Raw genomic sequence first — 24,831 nt, forward strand, 5'->3', positions numbered from 1 at the left:
CAATGCACCTATCAACATAAAAAAGCCTAGCATATCCAATAATTCAAATTTCCGATCCGGGTATAGTAGTGAAAGCACCATCCACATAAATCTAGCTCAATGAATCTATCTCAATTCCACCAAGGCATTAGGGGCACACCCAGAACCAGCATGACCACCCACCTCCCTTCCCCCAATAAATAGTATCATACCAAAGTAGCGAACACAGGCTTTCTAGACCGGGCGAAACATTTCTTTCACTCATCAAAGGATACACCATTGTATCTTAAAATTCCCTTACCAGATTCAGGAATGTTATAAATAACAGCCACTGCGTAAGACGACATTACACCAACCAAACCTTCCAGTGCCCACATGATCACCCCCAAATGAACGAGCACTATTAAAGATGATGAAATAGTCAATTACAAAACCAGACATGGAAATTGAGCAGGTGTTCCAGAAATTTATGACCTGCTGATTCTTAAACTAAATCTCCTTTTCTTTACAAAAGAAGGCCAGAATAATTTACATGTTAGTCTAAGGCTTGGACTTTACATCATTTTTCAGTAAATTACACGCAAGAAAACTAGCCCTACATGATAAAAACCCAGAAGTCGCCGCCTCAAAAAGAAAGGAACAAAAGAAATATTGGTCAGTCAAATAGGAGACGCCGCCTCACAGACTTCGGCAAGTTCTGATCCAAATCAGCTGACTTCTTTCTGTTGTCTCTTGGTGGCTCTTCTCTGTTCAAGTTCTTCTCTGGGTCCTCACCTGTCTTTGCCTGACCCAGTGCTTTCGTTGAACGGTAAAACTCAGTGATGCTAAGCTGAACGCCACTCAATTTGGGAGATTCTGAATTGTCAGCAATTCCAGCTTTATTTTTGCCAGATCTTGAATTGGATTTTCTTTCTTTTGATTTGGATTCCTTTAATCTCTGCAAAAGATTCACAGGACAACCATTAATACATGTTCAGTGTTGTAAATCCTGTTCTCGAGATATTTACAGAACAATAAAACAGAGAGCAGGGAATTTGCATGCAAATGGGTTGTTTCAAAATTCTCATAAACTGACTTCATGCTTGTATAAAATGTAACCATACACCAAAGTAGCAAAATTAGGAAACACCATTAATACTGGGAGAACAGAATGCACAGATAAGACTGAATAGGCCAACCTTCTCATTACCCCTCACATATGCAGTATTAACTTGACAAGGTAATAATGCAAGCTGAGAACCAATACAATTTATAACCCAATTGATTCAAATTGGTGCGAAGACTTAGACTCTTTCTTTTTATGTTTTCCTTTGTGACTAAAGTCTTGAACACGGACAGTTAGACATGGTATATCATCTCCACATCTATTGCTATATTCTTTATAAGCTATAGTTGGTCTTCTCTCAGAGGGATAGCATTATCTTCTCAGCATCATATAATGCTTCAGCCTTCAATAAGGTCCAAATGATCCCTTCCAAAAACTATATCCCTCAGAGACTCCAATGCTTCTGCTATGATCTCGATTATTCACAGAAAATTTTACCAGCTAATAGGTCTCAAGTCTAACATTTTCTGGTTTAACTTTTAGCAGAAGTAAAGAAAGCACTTTAACTTGCATGAGGGTCTGCTTCCCAAAAGAACTAGAAAATGACATGACAGTCTTCTTGATACTCAGCAACATTTTTAAAGAACTGGATAAGTTGTCTGTCAACCCTATCTTTCCTTTCACTAAGGATTATTTTAACACAATCATACTGTATTTTAACCCTTGCAGAGTGCCTACAACAAAGTGTCACCTTCATTATTCTCATGATTTACATGCATACAGGATGATATTGGAAATACTTTAGATCCTGTGAATTACTCACATAAATTGGTAGGTAAGAAATTGAAACTTACACTAATGGTTATACAATTCAAGCTCATGGAACCAGGAGGCAACAATTCAAGTCTTCTCAAGACTTCAAGAGCATAAATGAAGCAGTCAAAGAAGAGTTTGATATGGGTAAAGTATAATTTATCTCCACTGCATAACCTATAGCCCAAGGAGCCTAACTGAAACACATACCTCATTTTAAATATGTTTGATTCTATTTTGGCTTGTAGTTGCATTTCCTGTAACAAGTATTTAGAGGTGGTCAAGTTACCATACAAGACCAAACTCTAGCCAATCTTTCCCATAGCATATTTCCTACCTAAAGAATCCATGATTATGTGCAGTCTGACAGTGCAAGTCGGTGGGAATCTCTTTGGACCGACTTTACTGCATTTCAACTAGTATAAGGATCTACTTATTTAACCTCAAACAGATATGGTTTACCTTTGGTGATACCCCAATGCATCATTCACCTATGTTTTGATTGTCTTAAGTTGTAGTTCTGACATGCTAGAATCCCGTCTGTTCCTCAGCAGCCCGACCGTTCGAGACATTTGGAAATCAAGCTAAATTCTCAATTGAAAAGGCTAAATTCCACAACGGGTATCCATTTGCACAAATATGAATCAGCAATATCTAAAGAAAATTTAAATAGATGTCACACGTACATATATCTTCAATGATACAACACAGCAGCTGTAAATAGGAAAATGATGATTATTGAGAGTACAAATCATGGGCCCCCAATAAAAGATTGCATCATATGTATGGTGTTACTTTAGGAATTGCTCTCGTGTAACTTTAGGTGTTTCTATGGCCAGCTTCTCATAATCCACTGGTTTCAGTTTCAAACATAAGGGTATCCTTCTTTTCCGTCTTCATCCTTGATTATTGCCTATGCACTCGCCAATCCAAAATATTTTATTTTTTTCCAGAAAAATTCACTGTGCCACACAGCCTACATAATGCCATAGTTGTGAGTTGTGACCTTCCTCAAAAGTTAGTACTAATGTTATTCATCCATACAAAGTAAGAAAAGGTAACAGCATGTATAACTTTTATTACTTTAAAGATGGGAGAAAAAGAAAATGCAACATATTTCCAACCACCAGATAGGCATAACTTCATGTTCTTACATAGGCAAAGCATAATGCCACATGTGTCCCATATGTCATAGTCCCACATTGACCAATAAAAAGGGTGCCACATGGGTTTATTAGTTTGGGCCGGTCCTCCTCCAAACAGCTTAAGTTTTTGGCTGAGTCCATGACAGGTGATACCAAAGCCATGGCTAGTGTGGGTCACCAACCTTATTAGTCATGTGGGCCTCTCATTGGAGGATACTAAGTCAAGGAGGACCTAATAGGGTCAAGTAGGTCCCTGACCATGGGTAGACCCCCCGCACGAGTAGGATCAGTCGTGATAGGGTGCCATAAGGTTGGGTGGGCAGATTATCATTAGTCCCACATCGACTAATAAAAGAGGTGGCATGCGATTTATTAGCTTGAGCTAGTCCTCCAATAGTTAAAACTTTTGGTGCCTAAGTCCATGACACAGTTACCCTTGCAATTGCAAAGTATGAGCTTCACTAATATGCAAATTAATCAAAAAAGGTTCAAGTTTTTGTTAGATCTTCACAAACTAAAATCTTTCTTATTATACATGTCGAACCCCATACGTATTCCTCTACAAGCTCCTTGACAATTTTTCTACTATAAATTTGTAGCATAAAGCGTAAATCTCCAAGAATAGGATCTCCCTTCCTCTCATTCAATTACAGCAATTATCCTAACCTCATTTTGCACTTCCTAACAAGCAAAAACATATCCACATCCATAGGATAATGTCCTGTCCTAATACCATGTCCTTGAGGTCAAACATCGAATTCCCTAAGGGATCTCATACCCCTAGTGATATAGGACAGCAAGGGGTAAAACAGTTTAAAGCTAATTGCAACACAGATCTGATTTAATATCCGGTGAAAAATCAATCTACAGTGCCAAAAATCCAATGAAGAAGAACAGCGGTAGACATAAAAGAAAATAATAGATAGTACAAATTAAGGAAGAAATAAAGTGAAGTAACAAGAAGAGAAGAAGAAGAAAGAAAGAGAGAAGAGAAGAGGGATAGAAAGAAAGAAAGCTGAAAAATAACCAACCTGATCTAAAGAAATCATTCCATTCATTCAAAACAAATCATGTACAATACTTTTCATTCAACCCTAAAAGACTTCTTCATGGACTTTCATGACTTGCTTTCTAACAAACTCGGACTCTTGATAAGCAAGTAACTAATCCCCTAAATATTTCCTAAAAGAATCTAGAATAGCACAAACCCTATATAGAAAGACCCATAAAACAACCAAAAACCAAAGCCTAATAATTTCATGACTTGTCCAACCCAACATATGCCACATACAAGACTCTTTATATCAATTTCACTTAAATAAGACTCTAAAACAATTCCAAAAAAAAATATCTAAATAAAATTTTGGAAAAAAATTTGAACTATATTTTTCTTATTTCACCATCATTCATTTCTGCTACACAGATTTCAACCTCAAGATCTTCATGATATCGCTCATAAGCTCAATCCACTATTGAATATCAAGACCTGATATGAGGTGTACATAAAATTTTTCTCGCAATCGAACTATTGATTATTTGGCCTAATGCCCATTGTTGACAATTAACAAGCTACAGTTCATACTTTTGATGGCGATCCTCATTGAATCCAAAGAATCAGTTCAAGAACGGATCTTTCATATTGCTCTATCTCCATTCATTGCCTTTAGGGTTCTCCTCTTGGAGTGCCCTTCGTACAAATCTTTCATCATTGTGATCTTCTACCTTCAAAAATACCTAATAAATCATCATCTGGAGCATCCCCAATCAACAAATCTTCAATTGTAGCATCTGTCTGATCGAACTTTGATCATGTCTTTCACATTGAAGTAAGCTTTGGATAGTCAAGCTACTTCCATGAAGTGTTTATTTAGCTTCTTCCGTTATTTTGACTCTTGATTTATGGTTCACTCTAGAGAGCTTTTCAATGCCTAAAGTCCCTGCAATTTTTTGCAATGTGCAGTCATTAACATCACATCATTGTCCACAGATATCAACCTATCATCCATCTGGCAAATGATCTTCTCATATTTGACATCCTCATGATCATAAATTCCGAAACTCAACTTCTCATTTGATAACATGATGAAAAGAGAAGGAAACAAGAGAATAGAAAGGGATCAAGAAAAAGACCTAAAAAAAAGCAGAACCCTTTAGCTCTAATACCAAATTGATGTAGAACAGCAAGGGATTAAAAAGTCTAATGCTAATTCCAGCACAGATCTGAAATAATATTTCGCAGAAAATCAATCTACAATACCAACAATACAATGAAGAAGAAGAATAGCAGCAGAAATTAGAAAGAATAGTACAAAGTAGGGAGAAATAAAGTGAGTATAAAAGAAGAAGAAGAAGAAAGAAAGAAATAGAGAATAAGGATAGAAAGAGAGAAAGACAAGAAAGTCCAAACGTGACCTAAAAAAATCTTTCATTCATACAAAACAAAATCACATATAATGCTTCATTCAATCCTATAGACCCTTTATAGACTTTACATGACTTACTTTCCAAGAAAACTAGGACTCTTAATAGGAAAAAAACCAATCTCCAAGATATCTCCAAAAGAAATTCGGAATAGCACATGGTCCTATATAGAAAGATGTCTAAAACAATCAAAGATCAAATCCTCAGTGACTTCTTCTTTCGACTGTCCAACCCTGAAAATATATCTAATTTAAGGACTGTTTTGTATACTCAATGTCACTTAAAACAAAACTCTAAAAACAATTTAAAAATTACTTAAATAAAAGTTTCTAAAAATACAAAAAAATAAACTCCAATTTTTACTCCCCATCACATAGTTATTTGGATTTCTCTATCGTAAGGATTGATGTGTCGTAACTGGGGCCCAAACTGGTTGCCGATGGCATGGGTTGGTACAACCCCCGTGTCGGGCCCCGTACTGACACAGTAGAGGGGGGCGGGGAAGAGAGAGAACGGGGAGAGAGGAAAAGAGAGAGAGAACGGGAGAGAGGGAGGGAAAGAGGAGGAGAGTGGCAGACATCTGACGGAGGCTGGCGGAGGGTCGCACGGAGGGGAAACATATGATTATTTTTCAGCAAAAAATATGACCATTTAGCTATAAAAAATAACCAAGAAAATAAAAAGAATTGAGAGGAAATGTCATCTCATCCTCTAACAACACTAGGCTAGTCATGGAAGGGAGTAAAATGCAATAGATGATGCACCTAGCAATTACATCATGGTCAATAAGATCCTTTCTTGTGATGCCCCTTACCATGCAGGGTACAATATGTGATAAAAAGGTTGCCTACACCAGAATAGAGGAAACTGCTTGGTTTAAAACTAAAATTGATAGCCTATTCTTCTTAAAAGAGTAAAAGGTAAACTTTCTTGTAAAATCATAAAATAAAACATCAAAGTAAAGTGACTTCTAGCCATTTTAGATGTTACATATACGTGCCAGGTAGTACAAAAGATGGCCATATTGAAATTTGATCGTGGACAGAAGTTTAAGAGTCAGAAATGAGAAGGTGACTCATGAAGACCAATAGATTAGAGACATTCTGTCTCGAAAGAATTTTCATTGGAGAGGAACTAATGGCCAAATGGAACAAATGGAGCTGATACAAAATAAGTTACACACACCACGCATAACAGGCAGTAGAGCTAACTAGTAATTTTAAATCAAATACGCATAGTCCAAAAGAATAGAAATTTTAAGCCTCCCAGAGACATTCTGTCTCGAAAGATTTTTCATTGGAGAGGAACTAAGGGTCAAGTGGAACAATTGAAGCTGAATATAAAATAAGTTCCACACACCTGCACAATAGACAGTAAAGTCAACTAGTAATTTTAAACCAAAGAATAATCATAAGAATAGAAACTTTAAGCTTCTTATTTTTCCTATGCTTGTGAAGAATAGTGACAGGACTCTAATCTCTCAATCTGTCTAAGCTCTTTCTTCCTATTGAGAATCCGGTATCACAATTTGTCAAACTTCACTATTCTAGCATCACCTACATGCTTAAATTTAGTGTCACATCATGTTAAGGATGGTTATCTCACGAGCATTACATCAACATCTGAAACATATGCTTTTTCATATCAAACGGATTATATGCAAATGAATGATACACAATGCAGTACAAGGAATAAATGTTTCACCTACAATCTTTGAGATTCACCAATCATAGTACTAAAAGAGAAATGTAATGCATACCTTTTCCTCCCAAATATCGGTCAACTTCCTTGGGAAATGCAGCTTGTACAAGCTCCATATTTTCATCAGTCAAGAGAAAGCAACACCCATTGTCAGTGAGAATCAATGGAACATCTGGTTCATCTAGCATATCATTGGAGCCATTAGCTCCCATGGACTCCATTTCCTCAGACTCAGATTGCTCACCAGAGACATCATACATAACTGTACTCTGGATAGCTTTCTTCCATTTGATCAAGTAATAAGGATGGCCATATCTTACTTTTAGTCGCTGAATAGAGTGGAACTCATACTGGCTATGTAGAAGTAAGCCTTCATTTGGATTTGAGGCCACTTCCCTTAAGTAAATAGTTGTTAACATTGGAAACATCCGTTGCCGTATATAAGATGGCTCCCAATGCTGATGATAATTTAAAAATTCAACCAGAGTTTCAACTTTGGGTTTATCCCACATCAGAGATGGGCATCTTTTTCTGCATAATAGAATATCAAACATTAAGCAGAAATTTCAAAAATATATACATGCAGGACCCGAGGAAGGTGATAAAACCATCAGCAAATCAAAAAAGACAGGAAAATAATGCATCTTTAAGACCAGTCACAAACAAAATTCAACTTTCAGATATATAGAACTAGCAAACTTATAGTAAATTTATTCAATGGAAAAAGTTCGAAAGCAACAGAAAAGTCAATGCAATAATTGTAACTTGCAGCAATGTCAGTTCACAACAAAGTGATTATCTGATTTGCACATCAAAATTTTTGCAAATAACCCAGCAACAATTACCTTAATAACTGATGCTTTACATTTAGAAAACCATGCCCTAATCAATAGGCTAACTTGGTTTAGTAGATTTGAGAATTAGATGCCACCTTACATTATTTGCAGTGAATCAGAAAAAGAAAAGAAGATTATACATGGATAAAATGATTACTTTCCATATAGAGAAATGCAAGTTTCTATAAAGAACATATTTCTATTTTGTTTATGCGATAGTTTCCATCCCAAACAACTTGTGAGAATACTCATTTCTCATTTTCTAATACTTAAAACATATAAGGGGTATGCATAATCTAGTGCATCATGCTTTGCACATAAAGACTCACCAGAAAACAAACCAAAAGTATTGCTGAATCCAATGACATCATACAACTCATTCAATAAAAACACACCAATCACCATTATTTGCTATGGAGGGATACCAAGGTTTAAGCACAAATATGGATTGTATTATAGGTACTATAAGATATCTACCATGCTAATAACTCATTGCCGTTATATGCACCCAACATATTTTGAAGGATATGTTTCACAACTATGGTCCACAATCTCGATACCGGCTACTATACCGGTACATTACTGGTCAGTACAGTATAGTACACATCCAATACAGAAACATCTTTCTCACTTTTTATCACAATACCACTCAAAACCAGTCAATATGAATCGGTTCGTAAGGTACACACCCCGATTTGGGACGGTACAATACAGCTCGAGATGGTATGGGCCAATTCAGGGCCTGTATCGACTCGATTGATGTTTTCGTACCAGTTCTGAGTAGGTACGATACAATATGCCCAGAACATCTTGTATGGCGAACATTGGTTTCAACCTTTTATCAACTGAGGTCATTCCACATTATCACTTTTCAACTGGTAGACCATGATAGTTAACAATGCATTAACCATATTTTTCTTCAATGCCCAATATCATGCAACATTTGGAGAAGACTCCATGCTGTTCTTGACATTAAAGGGAGACCCTCCTCTCTGTCATCCCTTTGGACCAAATAGAAGGAAAAGTAATTTCCACCTCTCTTAGAAAGGTTGGAACTTGGAAGAGTCAGTTATTGTCATTTGCTGGTCGTTCTAGAAGGAGAGGAGAGTCACCATCATGTGAGAGTCAAGGGTTCGAAGCACTTAACCCTATTTTTTATATCAAATTCTTTTAATAGAAAACGAGTGAACCAGGTCATTAAAATCCACGCGAAGTTGGGCAACATCAAGTGATACCGGGACAGATCTTGCAGGTTTCACCAGGTTGGAAGCAAACACACGTCTAATGAAAAACCCAAACCAGACCTAGGCTTGGTTCACCAAGTTTCGAGTCTGACTGGCTAGTCTAGAGCAGGTTAGATAACTACGAAGTCAGGTTAAGCCTGGATCAAGCACTTTGGTCCTTGCTAATAATAGAGCTCGACCCAAATTGTTGCCACCTCTAGGTACATGATTCATTTGCTTAAGGTCCATGCACTACAAGCAATTGTTTAGTCAAGCTATCAATTTAATTTCAATCAAAATGCCTTGTGTTTCTTTTGATTGGTCACATATATCATGAATTCACATGAGATCAGTTGTTATAAATAGCACCCGTATTACAAGACTAAGCATGGGATTACATATTTTTGACACCTTGTTATAGTTCAAATCCCAAGACAACCAGATTTCCCGATGAAGCTTGAAGTATGACATCAAACTTCCTTATGATTTATCAATTGTCATCTTCTCACATTAACATACCGCCCACTCCGTACAACCCTCCACCTACTTTGCCAAACCTTAAATCTCAACCCCAACAAAGTCCTCCCTCACCTTCTGTACAAGTCTTGTGTCTCCCTCTTATACTACCTTACACCAAAAATGAAATAATCCAAACAAATTCAACTTGACTTGTCTTTGTAAAAAGCAAGCAGCACTCAAGTCAAGGCTTGAGTATTTGCTCCAAAATCAGATTGTCTTCTGATTACCTACAACTGTTATTTACCTTAAGTTTCAGCCAAACCCAACCAAACCAGCCCAAGTTGCAACCCTATTGTAATATCCACGGTCACATGGAATTTTTTAGACCAAGTAGGCAATTACAAATGGAAAGATGACTGAATATGACTAATATCGTAATGTTTATAAAAACTAAAGCCAAAAACTGGGCCTGATAAATAGGGTAACTAGTTTCTTAGATTTTTGGTACAAATTTCCTTTCTAATAAGAACTAAAACAATTCACAACAATGAAAATCCAATAATTATTATCTAAGATTTCTTTCATCTCAAAAGACTAACATATATCAGTCTTTAAAATAGGCACCACCATTCAAACCAACGCCTAACGAACCAGCCCGTACCGGACCGTACCGGCCAGTCCAAACCGGTCCGACCTGTAACCGGTACGCCGGAGCAGTGAAAACCGGTACGGGGCAGTTATGTGCCGGAAACGAAGAAGACGAAGAGAAGGAGAGAGAGCGCGGGGAAGAGAGGAAGGGAGGAGACCCGTCGCCGCCATCGAAGAGCTAGGGGGGGTGGGGGGGGGGAGCCCGCAGGGGCGCGGCCACGGCAAATCGATTGCCGCGCCCCCGCGGGCTCCCCCGCCCCCTCCAGCCTCCGCTGCCCCTCCGCGGCTCTCCGATGGCGGCGACGGATCTTCTCCCTCCCTCTCTTCCCCGCGCTCTCTCTCCTTCTCTTCTTCTTTTCCGGCTCCAGCGGGGAAGAGTTGGCCGGTTCGTACCAGCCGGTTCCGAAACGAACCAGAACCGTACCAGTCCAGTAGGCAACCAGTAGCCTACTAGACCCGGTACGGCGAACCTTGATTCAAACCATTTGTTAACTTCCATTTCATTCCTAATTCCTCATAGGTAAAAGAAATCATCTCTTCATAGATTCTGTTACCTATAAAAAACTTACCGTCATAATTTCCATGGTTGCTACTTAAATACAATTCAATGATCGCATTGTTTGGAAAATTTTGTTCTGCAGCAATCATTTTGCACATTTTGATTTGCCAATTCTCGTATTTCTTTTGCTCCTTAGTTTTGCGATCCTGCAAGTAAAAACCAAAGAAAAGAAAAGACAGTTAGGAAAAACAACAAAGTGATACAAGAAAAAAGACATACTATGAGAAGTTTGGGGGAAAACTAAAATAAAACAGGACATGTCACAATTTTTCTATTATGTATAATAACCTTAAATATAGAAAAAAAAATATTTAAAGGACTGCTCCGAAGTCTAAATTCTAACAGTAAAAGCTTCCACATCTAACTGAAGATATTGTTATCTAGATCTACACAACACAAAAAAAAGTCTTGCTAGCATCCATAGATAGATGCACCTTATCGCAGGTGGAGCACAAGCATTTGAACCCTGTTGGCTTTTCCATGCAATTTTCAGAACCATTAAGAATACAGTATTCGCAAGCAGTCTTCTGATGAGCTTTCTTACTGCCTGGGTGACCACAATGCGAGCAGTGTTGAGATCTTGCACTTGGTGAAACCTCATTTGAAATGGGCACATGGGAATCCATGGCCAAACTGATGCTTCCCTCTGAAAAAGCGAAAACCCCTTTACCAACCTCACATAACCTGTATGAATTACGAAGTATTAGACACTTAGGTACATATAGATTATGCAGGAACTGTGATTTTCTGAAAATGTTTACATACATAACAAATAAAATTACCTAGTCAAGATCTCATCCTCACTAAACAACTTTACAAATCGGACAGCCGTATCAACCCCAAACCCAGATACCCCATGCAAATCATAGTCATTACCAACCAGAAGAGCAACGGCTACCATTTGTTTTCTCTTCAAACCAAGACCAGCTTCAACATCTGATATGTAGTAGCACTCAAAAGGCTCCTGCATAAAATGTGATCCTCAAGTATTACATACTTAAAACGAAAATGGATAAAAGAAATATTATACTAATTAATATTATTTCTACCCGTTACAAGTTGAGCATAGATTGTACTACAAAAATTGTGTTAAAAAGTGTTTCTAGTTGCTAATGAATATCCATATAATATCTAGCAATGTTTCCTCTCTTGCAGGATCATGAAGCAACATTGATGAATAGAAGAAGCCTTCTTTCCCCTTGAGTTCTGCTTCGTGTAATGTGAGGGCTAGGCCCTCCAGAGCAAGTCTGCATTATCATATCTTTCTTTCTCATTCTTTCTCTCAATTATGAGGCTCAATCATAGTTGAAGATCACAATGGAATGCATCCAGACTTATCCCTTTTCCACATTTGCCTACATCTACCCTCCATAAGTTTCTGTACCTTTGTCAATATGTTCATATATTAACCCTAGATCCAGAAACTATAAGCTAACCCAAATCATCCCTTGCATATTTTCCACTACAAAACTTCCCATGTAGTTCACCTTATTGAAAACTCAGATATGAAAAGAATGTCCAATCAACTATAGGTTTATACCTAGCATCATTAAACCGCCCCAAATCAACCCTAAATTCTTCCTCCTCCCAATGTAAGTTCTAGTTTATTAAATTACAACCTAAATTAGAAAAATGAGTAGTTGAATGAAAATTTGAATGGCTTCCATTGAAGTCAGTCACCTATGCAATTGCTTAGGCACCTAGGTGACAACCTACAAAGGCCAAGTCTATTGCCTAGACTAACCAAGGACTTCATGGTGACAAGCAAGCAAAACCAGTGCTAGCTCTTTACTACTGGTAACTTGATTTCATTTACTTTCATTTGATAATTTCTTCTGCAATCAGCAGCAGATTATACAAAGTCTCAGAGTTATAAAAGAAAGGTAATCAGCAATCTGTTGCAATCAGCAGCAGATCAAGTTAATGGCTGTTGCACACAGGGAAAAAAATGAAAACAAAAGGAAAAAAATTTTTTGGTAATTTTATGTGCACCTCTCTTTAGCGCCCTAAGAGAATAAAGCTGACCTTTATGCACGAAATATGGGCGACTTAAACGTAGAGCTACTTTTAGGATCAATTTTTTTCCTTTTTCAAACTCAAGACCATTCAAAACAAGGTTCGCCATACCGTACCGTATCGGACGGTACGAAATATACTAAACCAAACTATACAGAGCATGCTACACCGTACCATACCAGTTCGGTACCGGTACATGGTACAGGGACGTATTGATACTCGGTATGTCGAACCAGCTCCGTACCGTATAATACTGACACAGTAATAGTGCGACAACGGTACGGGCCTGGTACCGAGACGGCATACCTTGAAGTAGTTTTTTCTAATGAACCTCAGAGGAGGACCCAATGCAATACGCATGACAGGAACCATAGTGCTAGTTTCAATTTTTATTTATTTTAAACTGCTTCTGCTGTATCAAACATGAACAATAATTATATAATAACGAGCACATTTAATTCATCTTAGATGCAAGGGTTTTCCTTTTAAATTAAGTAGATGAAAATCATTGTCTAGATGTTCATTCTCTATTTTCTTTTTTTTCTCTCTATTCTTTCTAATTGTAGTTGTACACATGGTATGTCGTACCGGCCCGAACAGACGGTATGGAACGTACCATACCGTACTGGTTCGGTACCAGTACTTGGTATGCCAAAAAAATTTCGTACCGTACTGTACGATACTGTGCTAGTGTGACACCGATACAAGGTCCGATATCGAGACAGCTAACCTTGGTTGTACCTATTAATCATTTAAAATCAAACCTTGAAGAGATTGCTAAATTTCTCTGTTGTTTCTGCATTTTTTTATATTTAATATTTTTATATTCTTTACATTTTTAATTAATATTATCTGTCAGATAGTGGACCTGATGATCCAGAATAAATTGTAAGATCAATTTTAGTTTACACATAATGGCACATTAAGACAGATCATGGAAAAAACAAGAAAGTTTCCGGTATATCATGTAGGAGCATTGATGGAAAACTATTGTGACTTACTAAATTGTAAACCACCATTGCTTACCTTACAATTGGAGCGGAGGCACTTTATGACACATTTCGCCCCAAACAGGAAAGCATCACTGTCAGCAGTGATACAAGCATCAACATGACCTTCACTATTTAACTGCGCACACAGGGCTTCAGCCTCACCACATGCTCTTAGAACTGGCATCCCTAGGAGTTCGAGGAGCTCCTGTTGATGTAAAAGATCCAGATATCCAATTGATGTAAAAAAATGAATAAAGTTGTATGATTGTAAAAGATCCACATATCCAACTGAAGTAAAGAAAATGACCAAAAGTTTTATCATCCAAATTTTAACCAACATAAGGAACATGTGACCAGATGAAATTCCATCCATACTGCAAATGAGATATTAGTCTGACCTAGCATTTTTAGAGAGAGCGAGAGAGATAAAAAGCACATAATGCCTTAAGCAGGAAATGCTAGTGAAATAAGGGCATAAATAAATAAACAAAAAAAAATATAAAGGACCCAAAAAATTACTTATAGCAGTGTAAACATGAATAATGCAATCAATCAAAGCTCACAGCATAATCAAGATGGTAAAGGAGCCCCTACTGGATATTTTCTTGACTAAGTGAACGTTTTCTCTATATATGCCACTATCTGCCACATGTAAGCTCTTTGTGAAAAGTACCAGACTTGGTTTTCCTTGTGAGGCTTGGGTGCCCTTATTTTTTTTAACCTTATGTAATCGGTGTTTTGTTTGGCCAATCGGCTTTACCAAGGTTTAGCCCCACCCAGATTCAACCCCTCCCCCACCCCAACACCCCCGCAAACCCACCGAAAAAAGTTACTTTTGTTATATTTGTATATTTAAGGATTAAATCAATGCTATCTACTTAGAGTTGATCAAACACTGTACTGGGCCAAGCTCGAGCTAGACTCTAAAGTAGAAGTTAGGCCCCAAGCCGATGCACAGGCTCGGCCCGAACATTGGACTTACATTTCTACCCTGGACCAACCCAACCTTGAAGAGCCAATCCCAAGCCCGCCCACCAAGCCCAATTTCCTCTCCCCCCCCCCCAACTATTATTGGCTAAGTGCAATATAATTTTGTACTGCAAAATAATATCCAAATAGTATGATTTAGCCGATAATCGGTATAGGTAACTGAGAGCATGGTATGCTGAACCGGCCAGATGGTATGCTGAACTGGCCAGATGGTATGCTGAAATGGCCCGTACCAGCCAGTTCAGCCCATACCGGACCGGTCCGGTGGCTTACCAATACAATTCCGCCATGGAAACCGGTTCGCGCCGAAACCGGAGAAGAAAAAAGAAACAGCGAGCGAGCAGAGGAGGGAGGGAGAAGCAACCGCCGCGGACACCTGCAGAGGGCTACAGGGGGCCAGTGGAGGCCGCGGGGGCGCGGCGAAGGCCGTGGGGGCGCAGTCGCATCCCCTGTTTCGAAAAAAACAGGAGACGCGGCCGCAAAAAAAATTTAGAGATTTTTAAGTGAAGTCGAAAGAAACAGGAGACACGGCCGCGGCCGCTCCTTCTCCCTCCCTCCTCCGCTTGTTCGATGTTTCTCTTCTCCTTCTCCAACTCCGACTGGGCTTTCCCAATACGGGCCTGGTACCGAAACAGTACCGAACACGCTGAACCGATCCGGTCGCCGACCTGTACAGCTTCCGGTCCGGTTCAGCATACCTTGACTGAGAGTTTGTAAAGTTAGAGAGTTAGGACTACTTCTATTTATCTATGTGAGATTAATTAGTTTATTGACTATATAATACATTATTATTTCATTATAATATATAATTAGTTAATATAATTAACATATAATATATATATATACGCAATCTCAGGCCAGGCCGGACCATTTTTTTTAATTTTTCCAGGTCTGGCCCAATTTTTAGATCGGGCCTCCTTTTTTGCCCAAGCTTGTTCCACAAGCCAATTTTTACAGCCCAAGCCACTAGATTTCGAGCTGGGTTGAGCAGGCCGCCTGGACCGTGATTAGCTCTATATCTACCATATGTATCCTAAAGGACATACCTTATTGATACTATCTACCATGTATGTTATCTACCAATGTTATCTACTATGTATGTTATTGGCATGATCATAATTGTTGTATTCGTCGTTATCGATGCGTACCGACTGCATCGGTACCGAACTGGTATGTGGTACGGAGGGCATATCGAGTGTCAATATGCCGAACCGGCCCCATTACCGAGAATACCGATATAGTAATAGGGTGGTACCAGGTCTGGATCCGAGATAGCAAACCCTAGGCATGGTACATAGTTGAAAAACAATACAATATCCATAATGACTCAAATTCGACATACATTGCTGCAAGATAGCTTGTACATGTACATATCATTTTATGTGCAGTGTACAAGCATGTAACTTGCATTCCCCTTTAAACCCATGCTCAACCAAACAACACAACTAACACTTTGTGTCTAAAAATATACAAAGACAAACCAATCTTTTCAATCATTTTAGTTTAAATAATTTAATCATGTTTTCTTGTTTTCAATCTGAATCATGAAGTAGAAGAACCTACACCATATGAAGCATCAAAGTCCAATAAATCTTGAGGCATGAAAACTACTAACGAAGGCCTCTGCATAAACCAAATAAATGGGATGATCTACTGGTGATGATAAGTCATAAGCTAAAGAAGTTTTATGCATCTGGTGTCATAATAGCATACTTTTAACTCAGTTTTTTCTGAAATAGTATTTCTCAAATGGTTTGTTTATCATTTTACTTGCACCATCAGAATCATAGTTGAAAACATTAGACTCATGCAATCTTTGGCCCTACAAACAGTAGACACCCAGCATATATTTTGCAGTGCTAAGCCCACTATGGCCACTCAAATTCATACCAGCCTTGTGCAGTTAAGTGTCAAAGTACTACTTAGTATCATGGTGGTCAATGCCCATCTCATTGTTACGCACTACATACAATGCATGGGATAGATCATGAGTAATGCCGACAGCATTTGAGCTTCTTACACTACCAGATATAAGCATGCAACACTTACAATAATCTGTCGATACATTTATCTATGAAATTTGAGAAAACTTTTGTTGTTGACAGCCCATACTTTAAACATCGATCATCAAAGAAATTTTGGATACATTATAGCACTAATGAACTAGATTTGTATATATTGATTAAAGTGATGTTATTTGTCCTTCATATATTTGTAACAGTCTGAACTGGTTTACATTAGGGGAAATTAAACTAAGTATTAAAGCTTAGCATGGTTGTGAATTAATGCATATCTAGTCTCAACACTGTATGGATATGGCATGCTTACAATGCCAGGCCCCAGGTAGGAGGGGCTTATACGTGATATTTTATTAATCAATCTCCTTAGAGATCAAGATAACAATATTTCCATCCTCTTACATGGTGTGCTTAAGTGATGTAATATTTTCGGAAGTTGTGAAGGTTAGCTATGAATGCAACTTGGGCATTTTCATTCCCTCCAATGTCATTTCTCTGGCACATCCTCATCATATGTACATATCTCTTTGGTATCCTTTATCAAATCAGTCTTTCCAACCTCAATTTCACCATCATGCATGGAAGAAGCATTGCAAGGAAAGGTGGCACTCCAGTATTATTAGATCCAATAACATGAAGACAATACATACATGCAAGTGATTCATTACAAATGCTGTATCAGAATTATCATTCAGATTTTCATGCGGTATTCTTAATCATCACATCCTCCAAGATTAAAAATGCTACCTCCATGGGCTTATAAGTTCAAAGTTGAGGATTGTCTTGTATGATGGGTGTATATATAGAGAAGTTCCAAGCAATATTTTATGAAGACATACTATGTATTGCAAGATTCGTCATATCGGTACAGAACCGGTATGCAGTCTCGTACCATACTGACACTCAGTATCCCTCGTCATCTCGTATCGTACCACATACTGACACTGTAATAGGATGCTACCGGTACAGAGTCCGATACTAAGACGGCGAACCTATTGTATTATCATATCATTTTTGGATTTTGGAATCCATCTAACATATGTTATTTCAAAAAGAATCACCAAGTTCACTTACAAAGAAAACCAATAAATCCCAAATCACTAACATCTGATCATTTTGCTATACTCAATTTTACTTCACAAAGAGATGCTTCAACACTCAACTTCCTATACTATTTAAAAAACCTTGTTTCCCAGCTCTCAAATTTGCTCCTACCTCAAGTTACTCACCCCCCCCCCATTAAGTTGAAGAAAACATTTGATGCACGCATTTTTAATTCAAGCTGGTTACTCAAAACAACTAAAAAATATATATGCACACGCATACGCACATATACTAGTTACAATGCACGTGCAGGTGCACATGATTTCTAATTTTTTTTTAGATTTGAGATTATTTAATTAAAACCTAAATTCTAAAAGTATCTAAAAATAATTAATCAATGATTATTTTCTTCTAATGAATTAAAAATCTTACCTTCATCTCTTGGTTTAGGATGATCATTATTCCTCCTCCCTTAAAAGATTTTAGAGTCTCAATATTTTAGAAATTTCTGAATTTCTTCTTTCTTGTTAAGTCTAATTTTCTGTCTCATGTTGATTCTCTACTCTTCCATTTCTTATTCTCAAAGTCCAATAATTTTAGAATTCCTTCTTCTACAAAAGTCTTGGACGTTTTATTAAGGCTTCTAAGAAAGAAATTTAACTAGAGTTGCTATAGAAATATTTTAAATTTAACAGAATATTTTGATTAGGGTTATTTTTATAATTGAACAATCGAAAAATTAAGACATTTTTGTACGGTTGAAGGATTTATATATTTAAGAATTAAGGATTTAAGAGAAATAATAATTTTTTGATATCTTTTGATACATGGTTCCTTTCTCGAGTTCTAGAGTTTTTAAGTTCTTAACTTTCCTTCTTTAATTAGAATTTTTATATATCCATTCTTTTCTTGAAGCGTGAAGCTAATGCCTTTATCTCATGTAGATTACATGTACTCCCTTTAATTTCTTTTCCTAGAACACACATCTCAATTGGGCCCCACCGCAGTAGACAAGAAAAAAGCAAAAATTTTGTTTTAGTTTACTCAACTTAGATATCTTTCATTTCTTTCGAATCTTTCTTTTAAATTAGTATCTCTTTTCTAATCCTTCTAATATGAATTTCAATTGAAATGAAAAAAAAATATATCTTTCTTCTTATTTCTCAACAGGAATTCTAATTGCCATTAATCACCTTGGCCATTAAATATTATATATTTTTAAAAAGCACACTATCCCTATAATTACACTTCCTTCTCAGGCCACACTATAATGCCCACCCAACTAAGAACTTTCTTTGAGTGATTTCTCCTGTTCTCTATCTCGATTATAATGCGAGGAATCCTCCCATGAAAGCAAACCAGTTTTTTCTTTCCTTTTCTTTTCTTTGTTTCTCACTGGACTGCCACAGCAACCCAGCCAGCTAAAAGTTCTCTCAGAATAACAAGAGGTTTCTTTTTTCTCCCTACCTTGTCAACTATAATATTAGGAATCTAAGCAAAAAGGAAACCATATTTTTTCATTGGACAGATTCATCAAATGGGTTGAAGATTTTTGAGAGCATCTGCAATCACGTGCGTAACTCTAGTTGTAGGAGGGGTATTCTGAGAATATCAACAGGATAGTTAAAATATCAAATACTATAAGAGTATTATGGGATTGGGGTATTTTGAGAATAATAAAAGTTTTCACATGGTTATTCCCAAACATATATTTTTAGAGAGGGGACTGCTTCCAAAATCCTTCTTCTCCCACAACCCAGTAGTGAAGATCACAATTCTTCTTTCTCTCATACATATGAAAGTTCAAAGTATCGAATGCCTCTCGTGACATGAAGAGGAAGTCCCAAACTGGGATCAGAGCTTTTTTCGTCAAAATATGTATACAGATAGATAGATAGATAGATAGATAGATAGGCATTTAAGAGCATTTGGCTCCACATGCTTCCCAATGAAAAACATTCAAAATAAAAATCAGCATGATTGATCATATCTATGATATATAAAATGACTAGAAGCAAAAAAAAAAAATCATGAATTTTGAGTTTTTTAATTGTGCATCCAATGGAAACAAAACTGACAACTTCAATGGTATAATATATTTTGATCTTCAGCATAGAAACATTCAAATCAAGGTTCGTCGTCTCGGTACCGGACTCTGTACTGGTATCACACTAGCACAATGTCGGTACGGTACAGTATAGAATTTTTTTGGCATACCGAGTGTCAGTATGCCCCCCGTACTGGGTACCAATACCGAACTGACATGGTACGGTACGCTCCGTACCGTCCAGTTCGGGCCGGTATGGCATACTATGATCCAAATTAGATGAAATTTAATTAAGATGTGTTTTAAAATATTTAAATCAAGATCAATGGTTTGACTTGCAAATTAAATAGTTTGTCCTATATTTTTGTTCATTAGTTATATTGTTACTGTCTATTTTTTGCTAGCTAGATGCACAGACAAGAAAGCTAAAAAATAAATGGTTTTTAGTTTTGAAGTATTTTACGCATCTCAAATCATGAACAATGGTATTGAATTTTATTCTGAGAGGCCCTTCACTGATTTCCTCTAGGAAACATTTGGCGCCAAATGCTCTCTCTCTCTCTCTCTCTCTCTCTCTCTCTCTCTCTATATATATATATATATATATATATATGCATACATAGATTTATGTATGTATAGGTGTAGTTATAATACACACGGGCTGTAAAGAAAGTACCCTACACCTAGCACCAAATTCAATATTTGTTATTGAAAATGAAATTTTAAACCATCGAATGTGATTTAGAAGGCAAATGTCTATCTATAAAAGATCATCTATTTTAGAGACATCTAGCCTATGCATCAAGTCATAATGGTGCAATGATATAGTGTGTTGATTTCGGGACGACCTAATGGTTGGGCTAGGGGTCTCCAAAATAGATGATCTTTAGAGATACACATTCTAGCCTTCTAGATCACATTCAATAGTTTAAATTTCCATTTTCAACAACAATCATTGAATTTGGTGGTAGGTGTGTATCAAGTCCTTATATCAAGTCCTTTCTTTACACCCTGTGTGTGTATGTGTGTGTGTGTGTGTATTATACCTACGGAACTAATCAGTTAGATTTTCCCTGTGTAAAATAACAACTTATGCCCTTATATCTATTGCAATCCACAGGTCCTTCTGGTAATTTGGAACTACCATATCTCATGATTTTGAATGAGTATTTTCTTTTGATTCCTGCCTCTTCCTCTTTCCTCTACTCTTCCTCACACTCCAACACAATTGATCCTTTCCATCCACCTCTGACCGCTGCCCTCGACCACCTCTCTCCTTGTTCCTCCAATCCATTGCCACTCATTCTTCACCCACCTTCCACCACGTCCCACCATGCCACCCCCGTTTAACCTCTCAACTGACTTCCATAATTATGGGCCTCTTCATTCATGGTGGGTCTCTTGGAGATATTAGACTTGGATTCTTCAGATTTCTATCATCCGCTGTCTAATTTCTCTCTTGCCCATGTAGTCTTAGATGGCCCAATCATTCTTTTTTCTTTTCTGTTTTCTTCCAAACTAATTGATATCAGTGTGTTGAGTATGGTGGACTTCCATAAAGTATTCATTTCTCTTGGGTTTACCAAAAATTGGATTTCCAAGGAGTATAAATTTCATGGAGGTGTGTTTTCTGAGACAACGATATTAAGAAATATTGTTACGTGAAAGGACCTAATCTGTAAGCACAAGGATGACTCCATGAAAGGATATGTATGTAAATATTAGAAATCAAGAGTTCTTTCTATTTTTCTTTTAGTCAACAATTTTTTCTACTTTTTGGTTGTTTTCATGAGAAAGATGGGTATGCTATGTTATTCGTCTGCTAACATCACCATTGTGAGTCCCAAGCCTGGATGAGAAAGGTTTGATGTCAGGTTGACAGCCAATCATAAAAACAGGTCAAAAACTAAGAACATGGATCCAAATTATGATGAGTATTATGTTATTAGTATGTTAACATCTAAGTCGCTTGGAATGTACTCATCTCAAGTTCATTATATTGGTAAATCCAATTGGACTCCGTCCAATCTTTTCTCTAAAAAAAGTATGATAACATCTAAAATTAAAACTCCTTATTTATAGCAAATGCAAAAATTGCTGCAAGAGTTGCACAAACACCTGGATGCTTGTTTGCTTCAATTTCCTTGAAACAAAATGATGGAGAGGACCACATAAGGAACTCATTCCATATACAAGTGACACTTTTAAAACTACAAATTATCAATTGCTAGTTTCCTTGAAGCTCAGACAAAAGGATGTTACTAACTGGATATTCAAGATTATCCCAAAAAAATCAAAGGTAATATTCAAGATTATCCCAAAAAAATCAAAGGTAATATTCAAGATTATCCCAAAAAAATCAAAGGTAATATAAATGACAACGGACTTCTAGGTCTCTAACCAAGAGCAGAGTTCTATATATATCACAAGGCCTATATTCTGAGAATAACATATTTGAATCAATAATCAGTGCATTATAAACCACTAGATGATTCAACTTGCTTTGAAGAATGTTGAGCATACAACATCCAACAATCAATCAAGAATGATGAGATTAACAATCATGAGGAAACATATCTTTGATCCAATGGTCTTGTCTCAAGATATCATGGAATTAGTCTCTATCAAGACATGATACTGAGACAGTGGAACAACATGAAGAAGCGCAACAAGAAGTTCTTGAGACAGGATGAGCACAAGAGGAAGCCAATTGATGCTGTTAGGATTTAGATGCATTGTAGATAGTAATTTTATTATTGAAGGTGAGTCTTGTTGCAATGGTAAGGTTGCTTCAGTGTGATCTACATGGTACGGGTTCAAAACACAAAAACAACCTCTCTACGCACAAGCATAAGACTATACATCTAACCCTCCCCAGACCCCATAATAGTAGGAGCCTCATGAACTAGGCCGCTCTTTTTTTGTAGATAACAATTTTATTAACTTTTTGAGTTATATTGAAAAGAAATTTCATTCTTCAGCTTCATGCTCATCTTCTTTACTTTGCAAGTCAATACTATGAGCAATTTTCAATTAGTGGCAGAAAAAAACATTAGATTACCACTAAATTGATTAGTTTAGACAATAGAGGGTGCAAAAAATACTACCGATTTGGTTGGTCCAGTTATCCATTTACTATACCCCTCTCTGCATCAAGCTCCAACTAATGGCCCTAGGGTTGCAACTTGCAAGAATTGCTTCATTGTCTTGCTCTTTCCACAAATTAGAATATATATAATTATTAGAAACATTGGTCAAGAAAAACATCAAAGTGTCCCCCCTTAGAAGAGAATATATTAGGTCCAAATGATAATGTAGCCTGCAACAAATAATGATAATGCAAGTATATCGAATTTGGACCTTAATTCTCAGTCAAATACTGATGGGGTCAAATCTGGTTCTAGCAACTCTGAAATCCATGATGTTTATGCATACTCAAATTTAAATGAGATCGAATCAATAAATTTTATATCCATTTTGGGTTTATGACTGTCAGATTTCTTTTAATCAAATACTCTAGTTAAGCACATTGTCTGTAGACATCATGCAGCAACTCTCAACCTACCATTACTAAACCTTCTGCCCAAACCCCTTCCAACCGACCTGATACTATCAAGCCAACTCTTTACTCTCCAAGTCCTCGACAAATTTAATGAATATACCTTTCCTCCACCTCATAAAGGCATCCAATAAACATCTAAAAAGAAAATGTATCTACCTGATAACAAAAAGAACAACCAATAAAACTTTATCTCCCACTTTATAATATCCTCACGAGCAACATTGCATTATCCCCTAATTCCAAATACATCCCCCATAACAACATCATAATAAATAGCCACAAAAAAGATGTATCATTTTCCACTCACCACGCACTCCTGAACGCATCTGGTGAATGCCTGATTCCTCTGTTTCACGGGAGCCTCCTCCCCTTCCGCCGCCTTCGGCAGCGCCGAGGGATCGACACCGGAGTTGCAGAAGAAGCGCTCTATCCTTGCCTGCGCCTTCAACGGCGACGACTCCCCGTCGACGACGAACACCGGGAACGCCCCCATCTGCAGCAAGAACACCGCACAGTGCTCGATCCATCAATCAAACTTGAATCTGTCCTCGGGTTGGATTCAAGAAAGAGATTGAATCGAACCTTCGAGAAGAGGGAGACGGTGCGGAAGAAGGTGGTGCGGAGGTGGGGGCTGCGGATGCGAGGGGTTTTGTGGCGGATGGCAGCCTCGTGCTGGACGATCCAGAAGGAGAGGTCGACGGCCACGCGCTTGTTCCGGAGGAAGTCCACGCCCTTGTTCCGGGCGTAGGGCTTGAGGAGGTCCCAGAAATTCCCGGCGACTCCCATCGCCGGCGAGGGCGGAGGCGACGAGGAGAAGAAGAGGGAAAGGGGGAGGGTTTTAGGCCTGGTTTGACCCCTCGATGGGATGGGACGGGGTTTGCTATGCGCTTATAGAAGAGAAACGCAACCGGGGAAACGGGGCGAAAGGTGCGGGGCAGTGGCGGTTTGTGGTCGCCTTATAGGTGTCAAGAGGGTTGGGCTTGCACAGAATATATGAACCAGACCCAATTAACGCTCTGTACCTATATTAGGCCCGGTTTGGGGAAGGCTGTTAGAAGTAGAGTTGTTGAAAATAGAACTTTCTGAAGTAGAGCTTTTATAAAAAGCTATTTACTATTTGGTAACTATATTTGTAAAGTGCTGTGGCACTTTAACATGTGTTTGATAAACAAACTGAGAAATTACTTTTGTATAACAAAATTACAATAAAGGACATTACATAGTATTATACAACAGAGCATAGTAAAACATAACATATATTAATACATAAATATATGATATAGTATAATATTATTGTAATGTAAAATAATATTATTATAATATAGTAATATGA

General features: G+C 37.6%; 1 protein-coding gene across 1 annotated transcript; it reads right to left on the bottom strand.

Moving 5' to 3' along the window:
* Positions 1-355: 355 nt before the first annotated feature.
* On the bottom strand, positions 356-24,418 carry LOC103717955 (flap endonuclease GEN-like 1). Its single transcript, XM_039114693.1, is given in 9 exon segments — positions 356-916; positions 7,163-7,615; positions 7,618-7,635; positions 10,840-10,975; positions 11,264-11,513; positions 11,612-11,793; positions 13,872-14,042; positions 23,806-23,991; positions 24,081-24,418. Coding segments are annotated over 9 exon segments (1,659 nt in total). The 5' UTR covers positions 24,285-24,418; the 3' UTR covers positions 356-857.
* Between the last annotated feature and the right edge of the window lie 413 nt (positions 24,419-24,831).

Source organism: Phoenix dactylifera, chromosome 17 (assembly GCF_009389715.1).
Source record: "Phoenix dactylifera cultivar Barhee BC4 chromosome 17, palm_55x_up_171113_PBpolish2nd_filt_p, whole genome shotgun sequence".
NCBI classification, from domain to species: domain Eukaryota; kingdom Viridiplantae; phylum Streptophyta; class Magnoliopsida; order Arecales; family Arecaceae; genus Phoenix; species Phoenix dactylifera.